At 41.6% G+C, this 14,625-nt stretch overlaps 1 protein-coding gene across 2 annotated transcripts in view; it reads right to left on the bottom strand.

Annotated features, from left to right (window-relative positions):
• The window catches only part of GRIK2 (glutamate ionotropic receptor kainate type subunit 2), a 433,821-nt gene that overhangs the window by 269,303 nt on the left and 149,893 nt on the right, over nucleotides 1–14,625 (bottom strand). For both annotated transcript variants that reach the window (XM_077926142.1, XM_077926141.1), the window contains exons 3-4: nucleotides 4,512–4,688; nucleotides 1,094–1,351 (exon numbers count right to left, since the gene is read on the bottom strand). In XM_077926142.1, coding sequence (XP_077782268.1) covers nucleotides 1,094–1,351; nucleotides 4,512–4,688 — 435 coding nt within the window. The remainder of the gene's footprint in view (nucleotides 1–1,093; nucleotides 1,352–4,511; nucleotides 4,689–14,625) is intronic.

A 14,625-nucleotide genomic window follows, 5' to 3' on the forward strand; every position in this document is an offset into this window, starting at 1 on the left:
TGCTTTACCTCTGAACCACAGCCCTTCCCATTTTTCTGTGGCTAGAACTCTACAGATCTGGAGAAACAAGCACACCTAACCAAAATAAAATAAGACTTATGTACTCATATTTACATCACCAGATATAACTTGGTGCAGGAGCACCCAGCAGGGAGGGCATTGCTGAACACCTGGCCTCCTGGCAACAGCATCACTGTCACTTACCTGGAGAGAAGGAGGGAGGAGAGGCAGTGTGGATGCACTGGTACAGCTAATCCAGCACTCCTACTGGTGCACCCAAACAGTGGCAGGCTCCCCACTGCTTCACCCCTCTTCCTTCCAGTAAGCTGGAGTGACACTGCTGCTGGGAGGCCAGGTGTGTGGAACTGACCCTCCCCACCAACTGCCCATCTCAGTGAACCCTGAAAGATGTATAGTGTTCAAAACTCCCTTTGCATATGAAGTTTCTTAGCAAACTTCAGTAAGGACAGGGACAACTGCACATATACATTCAGCACACAGAGCTGATCCCAACTTTGTGGCCAATGCTTCTTAACACAGGGGCTCCTGATGTATATGCAAAAACCTGCACCCTTTTGGGTTTGTTTTCCCCCCAAATGTTACAGATGAACACCTCTTGTTTGCTTGCAGTCTTTATGAAAACAAATTGCAGGTTTACAATTGCAAATCTTTCTACAAAATGTAAGCGGCAAGGGTCACAGAGTCCTCTGTTTAATAAAGACACCCATACATAAAACAGACAATCTTTCCTGATCTGTTTTCTAGCTGGAACAGGAAAAAGGAGTTTGTCCTCATGAAATTTTCAGATGTTTTCCTTGACTTGAGATGCCTAGACAAATAATTGGATAAACCTCTAGCTTTTAATGCGGTGATCTGAAATCCTTCTCTCCCTTTTTCATTTCATTATAAATCAAATATATAGAAAAAGTGATGCATAATGAAGGAGTTGTAGGTAGGATGAATCTGTGCATTTTATTTTCTATTGTTCCGCAACAAAATCTCACGATCACATCTTATTTGCTTGTTTAGAGGAACATGACGCATTATGCATGCCCTCAAATACAGCTACATAATGTCCTACGGTGATACCTACCTGTGCTGTCATCATAAACAACCGTGACAGTTTTCCACTTGAAGAACTGCACAAGGTCAAGGATGGCGCGGCTGAGTGAAGAGAAATCTGGATAAAGACTGACATAGAATGAGTCTTTGTTGTCTGAAACCTGATGCTTCCAGCGCGTCTGTATATGTGGAACCCCTAAAGCGTTGCAGATAGATTGCACTGCATTAGCCGAAGAGCTATGTGAAGGTCCAAAGATAGCTGCTACTCCAAGAGAGAGCTGATCACAAGCTGAAAGGAAAGGAAAGTATGATTAACAGTGTGCAGAGAATAACACACACAGTGATAGTTTTTTCAGGCAGTCATCTGCTCAAGCAGGCTTGCTGTTGATGCAAGTCTCTCTCTACAGGCAAAGTACAAAGTAACTACATTTTGAGAATATGTGCTTAAGTATTAAGTTAGAGATGTGCACATTGTGATCTGTCAGTGTCAACAGATCTCTGTTTACCTGTTGTTGTGGCTCTCTGTGAGGCTTAAAAAGGAGGCAGGGATTCTACCACAATCAAAACAGATGTCCATGGGGCTTAGAGGCTATCTAGTGTCCTTGCCAGCACATCCACTTGGATTTTGGCATTTTTGGTTCCCTTGGCTTCGAACATTTGCATGATCAGTTTTGTAGACTATAGGATCCACACTGCAAACTCTCGTCTTTGCTTCAACATTAGCTTTCTAACACTCAGGCTTGTTATTAGCTAACCCTTAGCCTTGGGGCATCATGTTCACAAACTGCTGTTTGCATTGTCTTACCTAGTCACCTGTGCATCCATAAAGACTAACCAGCACCACCCAGTTCTAAACATTTGCACAAGCTTATCTGCCTGGAGCATAATTTCCCTGACATGTAAAATCAGGGCTTTTGACAATGCCCTAGTACTGCAATTAGCACAACTCATTCTGTGCATTTATTGTCTGTATTTGTTAATATGATATGTACCTAAGCTACAAATGCTCAGTGCATCTCAACCTGCACTAGGTATCACACAAAGAGAAAAGCAATGCGGTAGAAGAGTCCACCTTGGATTGCTAAGGAATTTGATATCTAGCTTGAATTATTTCCTTTTCACCTTGTGGAGGTGAATCCACCATCACTGTGGCTACATTTGAAGCCATTGAATATTGCTGCGGAGGGATCATTTTATTGATGTGCTATTTGCACATTTTAATGTGTCCATCTTTTCTGGATAAGGAGAATCAAAGTTCAGTGAGGGTATCTTTATGCTACATTTACTCCTAAATTCCTTGCTAACGACATGATATCCATAATCTAGAAGAAATATCCAGATAGAGCCTCTTCCTAGAGAAATAATAATTCTGTCTTTGGTGAAAGGGAGAAGGCTGGTAGTTTTGTTTTGTTTTTAAATTAATTTAGCATTGAAATGCTGTAGTAGAGTTAGCCTCTTTCAGTCATAGTAGAAAGGAGTTGAAGTAAACAATACAATACAAAACAGTAAAAATAAGGCGTGCGGTGCTCTTTTCTATGCCGTTCATGCTGTGCAATACAGAACATCCTTCTATGATGTTTGAGTATAAGGCACAATTCTGTAAAAGTCATTGGACGCAATCCAATCTGGGTCCATTAGAAACCAGTGGGAAGTCTGTCACAGATTTCAATGGGATACAAATTTCCCCATGAAGTTTGCCGCTTCTAAGCATGGGCACGCACTGTTGTAACTACTAAGCATGAACTTTTTTTGAAGTGCATTGTTCACTAATGCATCTACCTTTTGTACCTGTAATAAAATGCTACGAGATGGAACCTGTAACAAGCAGTGATAGCTGGCAAATTGTTCCCTCCCAGTGGACTTTTAAAGAAACCCCATGAAAGGCACATTTCTTCTGCATGTGGCTTACAATGATTCTATTCTAAGCTAACAGTGTGATCTTAAAAAAAAGTATTAACAAGAATTTTGATTGCATTTCCAGCATTCTTAGTTCAAATGACATCTTCAGCAAATTCTGCTCTTGCCCAGGGATTTTTCATCGGTATGGTGCTTTTAAAATCTAATTAATTTCCCATCTGTACTCCATTCCAGGCATCCAGCTGATGGGCAGTCTGATATACAGCCAAATTAAAACTTATTGCAACAGCACTATACCAGCTGAAATCAAAGTATGTGGAGTGATTTAACTGGGTTGAGGTCTAAAATAACAATACTTTTGATAAGAACATTTGCCTGGTCACTAAGCATGAGCTACTGCCCCAGCTGAAAATATCAATATGGTTGTTAAGACTTCTGTCACAATAAAGGCACCATGGTATCTGAACTATCCACCTTTCCTTTCCAACTTCTTCCATCTTATAGAAATGCCTGGCAAAGACGTACTGCTGTTTTGAAGCCGTGCAAACTACACTTATGAGAGTGGACAAAGTGTGGGAATTGTGCCAAGGAGACCTGGGGCAACAACCCCTTCAAGTAAAAAAAAGTCAATGTCTTCCTGCCTCAGGTCCCTATTCCTCAATAAAGGGCATCAAAAGCAATCAAGATTGCTGTGAAGATGGAAGAAATAATTACTTACATTGGCATGGCTTTCGGTCATTGATAATGTACCTTGCTTTACTTTGTTGTATGTGTATGCAGGCCAGGAGGAGCCCAGCATGGGACTCTCACTAATAGACGTCTGTACTCATGGCTTTTGCCTCACCACTGCTATAGAGATCAGTGCCAGCCATGAATTTTTATAAGAGACAAGCGTGGGGGGGCCAGGGCTGCACAACATAAGCACAATGTAAGCACACCATGTGCGCACACCACGGGGTGTGTGCACAGCCACCACAGAATTTGGGAGGCACTAGCCCCCTCCTTGGAAATTTTAGGGAGCCTCACACCCCCATGGCACCTGTGACAGGAGAAGTGCACAGAGCTGCAGTTAAGAAGCATACTAAGGTGGGCTTGGCTTCTGTGATGTAACCAATGAACGGGGAAACCAAGCACCCAGTGGCTAACCTCTAAAAGCAGGAGGGAAATCAGGCCTTGTGGCTAAATGTGGCCCTCTAGGCCTCTCTATCAGGCCCACTCCAGACCATGCCCCTCCACCAAGCCATGTCTCATCTCTCCAGACCATAACCTTCACTGGTCCTCCTCTCTATTTTTGAGTGCTTTTTTCCAGGCTGGAATGTGCTGTTGAGCGTTGATGGTGCCCCTTTCTTGACTGGACAAGGGTGGGTATGTATGTATGTATGTATGTGCGTAGAAACCTCTTGTTTTTGCATGGCCAGGATGTAGCTTACTGTGCAAAGATAAGTATCACAATACTCTACCCACGTTTGCTTCAGGCCTTGCTCACCAGGTATCCACTGCGCAGCTCCCGGAAAGTTGCTCACAGGCCATTTGGGACTGGGGAAAAAAAAGAAAGGTTGCCCATCCCTGCTCCAAAACTCTTAGAAACATACCTTTTTTGGATGCTTCAAAACTATCATAGAGATTTATCTTCTGAGTATCGTATGTTAATGTAGTGTTTGGCAACAGAGTTCTGTTTCTATTGATTGTGTTCACAGCAAATCTGAAGGCCAGTTCTTCTGCTCCCATTGCTCCTGTTGGGCCAGATTCCACACATTCAAAAATACCCCCTGGAGAAATAAAAAGACAAGAGGGTGGAAATATCACTTAAAATGTCCAAGATCATCAAGTCATGACAACAGATTTTACAGGTGATGTACAGATTGCCCTGTTGAAGTCTGGTTGTAAGGGGTTGGTTGGGTTTTTTGGGGGGGAGGGGAGTGTTATGCTTAGGTCACAATCCAAAAAAGAATCCAAATACATATGTATATCATGAACTGTGGGCAAGCCGCAGGTCTTCCTGTTATAGACCTGCTGGGATTGACAAGGCATCTGACCCTCACCTGAATCTCATAGCTCTCCTGATGAGTGCTCTGGTCTGCCTACCAGATACCAGGCACTCTACTATTCAAATTAGGCCCCAGTGTTTGTTACAATCCCCTTCTCAATTAAGTAATCAATTTTAATCTAGAATTTGAATTCTCAAAACTTTCTTATTTGTTAATTTGAGCAAGTAAACTACTGCTCTCACTTCATTACAAACAGTATTTCTACCTGCAACACACCTGAGCAAACCTGCTCCTCTTCCTTTCACAGATATTTTGTTGCCATTTGCAACTGTAGCTGCCTCTGATTAGTTACCATTTAACTCTTGGGGGAAATAATTAGCATCACACATCATGTGCATGGAAGTTACCAAACCAATTAACCAACTAGAAGGATTACTGTTAATAGCACCAGTTTTCCTATAACTTGATATTGCTGGATAGTTTTGATGAACTGCAAAAGCATTTTCAGTTTGCTTTCTGTTGCCACTCTGGAACTTTTCTTTATTAGTGCCACTTTGTTTTGTACGATTCCTTGCAAATGAAGGAAAACAACTTTTTTGCTTGTATATGTTGATAATATAATTTTGGTTACTGAGGACAAACAAGATTGTACAAAAACAAGATTGGGTGCAGGCCTGGCCAGGGCACAGGTGTCCTGACTGTGACAAAGGTGACCTGTGTGCTTGCTTGCTTGCTTGCTTAACAGCTGTTGGGAATTTCAAGGTCCCTGCTCTCCCTTCTTATGGACTTTGTACTGGACCTGAAGACTCCAATAGAGAGCTTTATATTTTAGGAAGACTTTGGAAGAACTGGTTGACAAGTCTTATCAGTTGCAGACGTATGAGCGGATTTTATTTGCTGCTATTCTGGGCTCCTGGTGCACCAGGGTTTACACCAGCGTAATAGAGTTAGCCAGGACACCAGAAAGGATCCAATTTATGAGCCTTCTTCATTATCTACACAGCAGGGGGTGTTCAGTCAACAGTGCAAAGGCTGAGCTGAAGCATTCCCTGCTGGTTACCTGCTTTCAGCAATAGGAATCGCTGTTTGGTAGTACCCAATTGGTTAGCTGTCAGATTCTAGAGCTCCCTATTGGTGGTTCTTAGGTAATTCACAAAATACAGAGTCCATTCATAAAACACAGTGTTCATTCATAAAGCAGTAACATAAATCTCCATTGCTACATATTGGGTGTATATTTCAGCGGTTGAATGTACAGGTTGATGGCCATGCTGTAGTGTAGTGCTTATGCGACTGTGAATAAAAGGTGGCAAGGCTCATTGTATCGGGGTTGGGGGGGAGATTTCCAATAATTTTGGGAGGCGGAGACTGCCCGCTGGGGAGCAGGCGGGCTGGCGAGGCCCCCTAGATTTAGATGCCCTAGGCTTCAGCCTACTTAACCTATACATAAACCCAGCACTGGGGCCCTGTCTGTTTTCACTGGCTTTGCAACCTGTGTGTGGATTGATTTGCTTTCTTTCTTTTTTTCTTTCTTTTAGGGATCTCACATGTGTCAAGGTATCTAGTGGCTGTCAAGGCTCACTTTATAGGACGGCATCTGACTGAAATTCGGACATGAGAAACAAGTTGAAACAACATGACACAAAAAGAGCAAAGCATACAGGCAATAATGGGCACTTTGTAAGTCCCTCATCACTCTGCTAATTAGTATATTATCAAAGCCCCAGAGAGGTTTAGCTTAGCAAACTGCCTCCTTGCTTCAGCCTCCTGTCTCATCACTAGCAGAAAAGTGGAGTGTTTATGTTTGTTTTTTCTACTGCCAAACCTATAAAAACCCACCCCTTGGGAAATGGATAGTGAAATTACATGAAAGCAAAAAAATAATCACATACTGTGAAAGAAAGTGAGGAAATTGCTGTTTAAAATGGTACCTCATTAGATCTCACAAAGATCCAATGATTAGAGCATGATATTTAAAATGTGCAGATACAAACTGAGCGAGCAGGAAAAGAATTTTCTGCAAATGACTATAATGGGACAATATGAAAGGGACCACAAAAGTTATAAAGAGAGAAGGGAGAAGAAATGGGTCACTCCAGACAACAGTCAGGTGGTGTTAAACAAGAAAAGGGGCAGAGAAGCTGAATAATTGACTAATGCACATATGAATATGAGAGGAAGATGAATATGCTGCAGGTTAATGGACAGAGACATATTCAAGAATTTCTAGTCTCATTAGCAATCCTCTATACTCAGGGCTTTACCAAGGTATTTACTAAGATATTTGAAATCGCACTGCATCCTGAAGATAGATTCTGTTTTGATTTCAGCAGTCTCAAAAAAAAAAAAAGTTTTGCAGCAGAACATGGGCAATTATTCCCTTTGCTAGATACCAACTGACAAGGAGAGGAAAAGCATGTTTGTTAAAAATGATGAAGACTTTTAAAAAGGGTATTTGGGGTTTTTGTTGAGGCAATGATAACACTGTGAATAAATAAATCCAGGCACACTGGATGAGTTATGAAATAGAATATTATATCCAAACTGACAATAGATTCATATCAACAAAAAGGCAAATTTAATGGGATTCCACCCCCCATGAAATGTACACTTGGAAAAGCATCACAGTTCTTTTACATCTTAATCAAAAGCTCTGCACAACACTTCTGCCCATCACAAACACACAGCATTCTTCCTGCTATGGAATATATTGCTACTTCTGTGCTCCTGTTTGTATAAATTGTCCCTTAGTTGCTGGATTTAGAGAATCATGAGTCACAAGCATTAGTAGAACTGATACTAGGCTTGACCACCATGTCCGTAGCAATATTTTCCTTCCTACAAAATGGGAGGGGGAGGGGGGAATCTATGATGCACTAAATTACCCCATACTACCAGGTCCTGCCTTCCAAAAGGCTGACATGAGTCTTGTTAGTCGATCTAAACTTGTCAGTTGCTTTCCCTACCATTGTTGTGCCTATTCATGACAGCAGTATTAATAACCAAGTAAGGCATGCAACACATGTTCTCAGATAAACAGGGAGAGAGAAAAGTAATAAATCTCGCAATTCTAAAGTAGAAAAGCTGCCAAAACCCTGGCCTATCTCTGTCTCACAGCTTGAAGGAGGCAGAAATGCGACTTGTCCGATTTCCAGGGCATCCTTTGGGACTGAAATAGGACCTTTATCCAAAACTGCCATGGCTCAAATAATCTAAAATAGCTACTTAAAATCCACTTAAAATCCACCATTTTTACACCCGAAAACCAGGGCATTTCACTTTCCTGGTGTATGGAAAGACTATCTTATTTGCATTCAAAGCTTTGAACTTAATACATGACACTGTGGTTGCAATCAAACCCATTCAAGGACCATGGTAACCCTGTATGCTGCATTTAACAATAAAAGTTAAAAGGTAAAGGACCCCTGGGCAGTTAAGTCCAGACAAAAGTGACTATGGGGTGTGGTGCTCATCTCGCTTCAGGCAGAGGTAGCTGGTGTTTGTCCACGAACAGCTTTCTGGGTCCTGTGGCCAGCATGACTAAACCACTTCTGGTGCAACAGGACACCGTGACAGAAGCCAGAGTGCAAGGGTTGCCGTTTACCTTCCCACTGCAGCAGTACCAATTTATCTACTTGCACTGGTATGCTTTCAAACTGCTAGGTTGGCAGGAGCTGGGACCAAGCAAAGGGAGCTCACCCCGTTGCGGGGATTCAAACCACTGACCTTCTGATTGACAAGCCCAAGAGGCTCAGTGGTTTAGACCACAGTGCCACCCTTGAATTTAACAATAAGCAGCCAGGGACAATAGCATATGGAATGTGGTCCGAGGTTTCTTATCAAGCTGGAAATTGTTAGACAAAAGATCTGCAAATTCATGCCAGAAAATACACATGCCTTAACACTGACCAGATTCTTTATAAAATATGTGCCATATTAATGGAAACAGGCTCTCCTGAAAGCAAGAATCACCACCTCCTGACTACTTATGATGTTGGGGGTCCTATGTTTCATTTATCTAAGAAAATCACATCAAAATAACTGAACACCACTGTGAAGAACTGTTTCAACCGTGTTGTGTTCTATTTTGTTTGTAAAATGGTTGTCTTCTGCTTTTAGTAGATTTGGTCCAACCAATATGTCCAACAGTTTACAGGAGGCAGCAGTGGACTTGGGGCTTTCAATTTTCAACAGCACCCTGTGCGATGCCAACATTCAGTGTGCCCTTACCTCTTGCCTTCCATTCTAAGTCATTGTTGGGGCACCCAACTCTCTGGAGCAGATTTTTGTGGGCAGCAAGGGAGCAGAGATGAAGGAGAAGTCCTCTTGTTCAAGTTGAAATCTGGTCCAGTGTTGAATATAACTCATTTACTTGGTGGCAGGCACAGAGTAGAAGGGGTTGGATTAGCTCATTTGCTGATCTATCCTTCTTGACGTAGTGTAGGCTGCAGACCATGCGACCACAACCACCATAAGTTTTATGGTAGACACAGGACCCAATCAGCTGGGAAGCTGATGCCCTACTGAAATGAGTAAGTGCTCACAAAACTACTATATAGTATTTTATGGATCTTCTTAACCCATTATATCATCTCTGGCTACCTGCAATTTCACAGTAAACATACAGTAACCATAAATGGGAATTAGTTTGCCCTCTCAATGACAGGATATTACTTTACATGAGGTAGCACAAGCTGTTGTCTTGGCACTGCCATATCTAAAGCAGATGTGTCCATGGGAAAGTTTAGTAAGACAGACTGAAGTGTTTTATGAAGGCTAGTACAGAGGAAGACGTGAGATAACCCTTCGTCACTGACTTTCATACCATTCTTATCTTCTTGAGATACTAATAGGGTGCTGATTTAAAGGGCAAATGAATTTCCTAGTGCACCATTGAAACACGTATTTCAGGCTACCTAGTGCCTATGCAAAAGCATATCAGAAATGCATACCACATTCTGACCGCTTCTGCATTCTGCCCTCTCTAGCAGATGGAGAACATGAAATAGATGTTTCACATAAAACCTGAAAGCTGCCACTGACCACTTGAACAGTCACACTCAAATGAATTCCAAATGATGCCAGGCATGATAAAGATGGCTAAAATAACCTGATACAAATGCTAATGTATAACTCCTGAGTTCCTAATGGCATCTCACTGAAATGGCTGAAGGATTCTATCTAACCTTTGAGAAATGAACTTTCAATATGCAATGGAATGTGCACATCATGTCACATTACAACGTAATTATGAACCAGATGGATTGGAAGATCATAAATCATGCTAATTCAGTAGGTTGCCTACAGACCTGATCATATTTCAAGGAGAACCAATGAAATAAAGGGGATCTCAGTTTAATGTGAATTAAAATAGTCATGTCTATTTCAGTGGGTCTAATCTAAGCATGTTTCAGTTGGGATTCAACCTACTGAATCTAAAACAGGACCTCACTTGTGTAGGGTTAAACATCCAATACTTGTCACAGTATCTGAAAACAAGTCCACGTTATCCCTGGTGAAAAAGAATGGTCCTGTTTAAACATATTGTGAAACTTTAGAGGAACAAATTTCTAAATTCATTAAAAAGGGGTTTAAACAGGGATTTATATAACAGAGCCACTTCCACCCCCACCATCCATCTTTATTTACTGTCCGGAAGTGATTGGTATGCAAATATTTTCTCAGATACACTGATTATATGTACATAATTAAATCCTATCTTGATTCAGAAAGAGACCAGAGAGACAAAATCAATTGAGTTCTGCAGAGTCATATGAACCAAAGGAAAAGCAGTCAGCTTGCAGTAGGGCTGCTCTATTAGGGTGAATGGGGGGGCACTGTCCCACCAGCCTTCGTCTACCCTCAACCAGCTCACACTTGCCTGTCTTCTAAATTATAATCAGTCCAAAGGATGGAAGTGACTGCCAGCTTCCTCCTCAGTCCCGCTGTTTTCCTTATAAATGTTTGCAGGGTAGGATGGGGGCAAAACTAGAATGAGTTGCCTCTGTCTGGCATTGGCTCTGCCGCCACCTACTGGCAGTCTCCCTGACTTCTCCCCTACCAGTCTCAATGGACACCAGCCACCATGGTTGGCATAGTACACAAAAATAATTTTAAAAACTTTATTTACCAGAACTCTTTCAAGACAAAACAACCCACCCTACTAAAAAAAAAAAAGGGAAAATTCTGGCTCAGTTACTTTTTCACTTCTTTCTTTTTGAAAAAGTGAATGAAAAATACTCACCCTACTTAGATTTTTCTGTATATTTTTATCTGCTAAAGTCCAGTGCTGAAATGGAAAAAAACCTACATTCTTCCACTGAGCAAGTATAAATATATTGCTACCATAATTTTAAAATAAATATGGCTTTCACCACATTAAGAGTTCCTGTGCATGCTCTGAGCAATATAGAGGGACCTTGGGGCAAACTGCAATAAACATTTCTGAGAATTACTCATAATCTAAACAAGACTAATATATATGGTTTGAAGAATTTTTTATAAGTGGAAATTAACACACACTGATGGGAGTACGGCAGTAAGCATAATAAAGCATATTGCAGATTTTCAGTTTTGCTAACTTTTACCATTCAATGTTTCCTTCTGCTAGGATATTAATGGCCCATGACCACAAACAATCAACAAGCTCATTTACATTATGCAAAGTAGGATTACCCCAAACATCTTCTTTCTGGTCTTTCACTTTACACAGCACAGCTTGCTGGATGACATGTTTAGTGCCTGCTTTTCTGAATGACAGCCACTGATAGATAGATACACACACAAACATTTTTTTCTCTCCACCCCATCCATGCTTTACAATACAGTACAGTATCCAATGGCACCACTTTTTCACATAAGAGGTGTGTGTGTTTTCACACGTTATATTCAATGAGTGTAAAATCTATGTTCACAGTAGTTAAGCTGTACAATTTAGCAAGAGTGTAGTCTTTCACACAGACACTTGTACATGTGTAGATACAGCTTCTACTTATGTTCAGTATAACACATGAATAAGCACAGACAGTGGATGCTGTATTTTCTCTATAAGCTGAGCTTTTCTTCAACCAGAACTCGACAGAACTCAGTTCTGACATATCTCACGTAGGCGCCATTGCCTTTCTAAGAGAACAAGGGAGATGTTCATGGTGAGTTCCAGAACCTCTTTTTCTAGAAAAATAGCACTGTCATTATCAACAGTTCAACAGTATCTGAAGAAGTGTGCATGCACACGAAAGCTTATACCAAGAGCTTTGGTCTCTAAGGTGCTACTGGACAATTTTTTATATATTTCGACTGCGTCAGATCAACACGGCTACCCACCTGGATCTGTCAACAGTTCACTTCAGCATACTAGATATTAATATGATTTTGAGCTTCTGCTACATAATTAGCTTCTGATGTTGCTTGTTTTATTTTTTGGCATTTTAAAAGTTTTGCAGTGATTTTCTATTTGTTCGCCATCTTGTGAATCCCTGGAATTTAAAACTGAGTTCTAAAGAGTCCCTATGGCTCATATAGTGCATAAAGAACCCAACTCTCAATTTTTCAAGGTTTGTGTGGCAGCTCTTTTTACATGATTCTGTAAAGTCTGCTTCTGGAAAACATAACTCTCTGTATCACCCATTATTTGGGTTCTTTCCCCCCCCCCTTTTTTTTTTAACCAAAACAGAATAATCAGGACAATCGACAGACAAGTCATCGTACAGAAACAAACACAACATTTACTGCTACCTGTCTATGGTACTTCTAAGCACTTGCTGCAGATGTTGGTTAGCCTGAGCCATTAATGCTTACACAGAAAACAGGATTTTGATTACCAGTCCATTATGATCCTTTGGGGAGCCCTTAAGATTCAGACTTCTCTGTCAGCACAGCATTTTTCCCCATCAGTGGTAAAGAGTGAATTTCAAAGCAGGCTCTGCCGAACCACTTAGCTTGGCAATCTTTTCTTTTCAGGCCATAATGGTTTTTGATATGCTTGCAAAGGGGTAGCTGGTTATGTTTTCCTTGATAGACCATTTCTCTAAGTATCCATTTCCAGGCCCATGGAGGATTCCCTAATGCTAATGAGGCTTTTTGTTATGCAGTCACAGAGTGGTATTTACATTCATGCAAATGGGAGTAATATTATCCCACACTTAAAAGACAAACAGGACCATCATTCAAAGCAAATATCTCTGTGCAAGGGTGTATACTACTGAACGCTTAAAGGTGGACATGTGAACATATGGGCAGACAAATGGCTTTCAGCTCATACATTCAGGGTGGCTTCAGACATTACTGTTTCAGCAACTTTATAGACCCATAGTGCATTCCTGTTAAAACGCTAGTGCCAGAAGTTGCTACCTACATTTTTAAAATAGCATATGCATTATCAGTGCTATTTTTCTAGAAAAAGAGGTGCCAGAACTCACCATGAATGCCTCCCTTGTTCTCATATAATGGCAATGGCACCCACCAGAGGTGCCGAAACTGAGTTCCGGATGAAAACTCTGTGCATTATGGTTATAAAGCATGGCTCCCTGCTGAGTGTATCCACAATGAACTTTAGTGGGTTGTTCTATAACAGGAGTAGGCAACCTAAGGCCCAGAGGCCAGATGCGGCCCAATCACCTTCTCAATCTGGCCCGCAAACGGTCATGGGAATCAGCATGTTTTTACATGAGTAGAATGTGTCCTTTTATTTAAAATGCATCTCTGGGTTATTTGTGGAGCATAGGAATGCATTCATCCCCCCCCCCCAAATATAGTGCAGCCCCCCACATGGTCTGAGGGATGGTGGACCGGCCCACAGCTGAAAAAGGTTGCTGACCCCTATTCTATAACATGGACCTGCTAAAAAATATAGAGGGTGAGCTGGGCCCTTTAAAGAGTGCATAAGGATCATACCAGGAATCCCAAAAGCTGTAAGCGAAAGCATCAGACTTCTGCTATTCTCTTACTTCAAATTGTGTTCAGTAGCTGTCAGGGACTGGGCAAAGGAGAAATGGTGGAGACCGCCTCCCCATCCTGACCCTTCCAGGGAGGAAAAAGAATAAGACAGTATAGATTTACAACAGGGGTTTGCAGGAGGTCACAGCTCAGAGGCAGATGAGGGGAAAAGTTGGGAAATAATGGGAGAGGAGGAGCAGGCAGAGCTGGAGCAGCACTTGGCTGTCACGTTGTCATTAGAAAGCATTCCAGACCCTCCATCTCCCAGAACCCAGCAAGCCTTAAAAGTAGGAGAGCAAATAGCTCAAAGATGGAGGGCACATAGCAGCACCCGTAGAAGTAACAAATGAGGCAGTGGGAGAGATGGGGGGTGGAGATTCACTCGGGAAAACGCCATTATCCAAGAGACTGGGTTCTATAGCCTCTCTCTGTAAAGACTGAAATAAAAAAGGACAGTAATAAACTTTTCCTTGTCTTTATACTTTCCTGGGCAACCAGCCAGGAGCCGCTGACAGCATCCTGACAGTAGCACACTGCCTTCAAAACCTGAGGCTCCATTCAGCCACCATAGCTAAGAGCCAACAGTAGACCTAACCTCTATGAATTTACATAATCCTCACCTACATTGGTGATCATTAATCAATTCAATAAATCAACTCTATAGAAATATATAACTAAGTTTGTTCTTGGTAATGAGCTTTCGTGTGCATGCACACTTCTTCAGATACCTACCTAAAGCAACTCTGTGTTAGTCAGTAGTGGGTAACCAGTGGTCCTACATATG

Source organism: Podarcis muralis, chromosome 3, assembly GCF_964188315.1.
Source record: "Podarcis muralis chromosome 3, rPodMur119.hap1.1, whole genome shotgun sequence".
NCBI lineage: Eukaryota > Metazoa > Chordata > Lepidosauria > Squamata > Lacertidae > Podarcis > Podarcis muralis.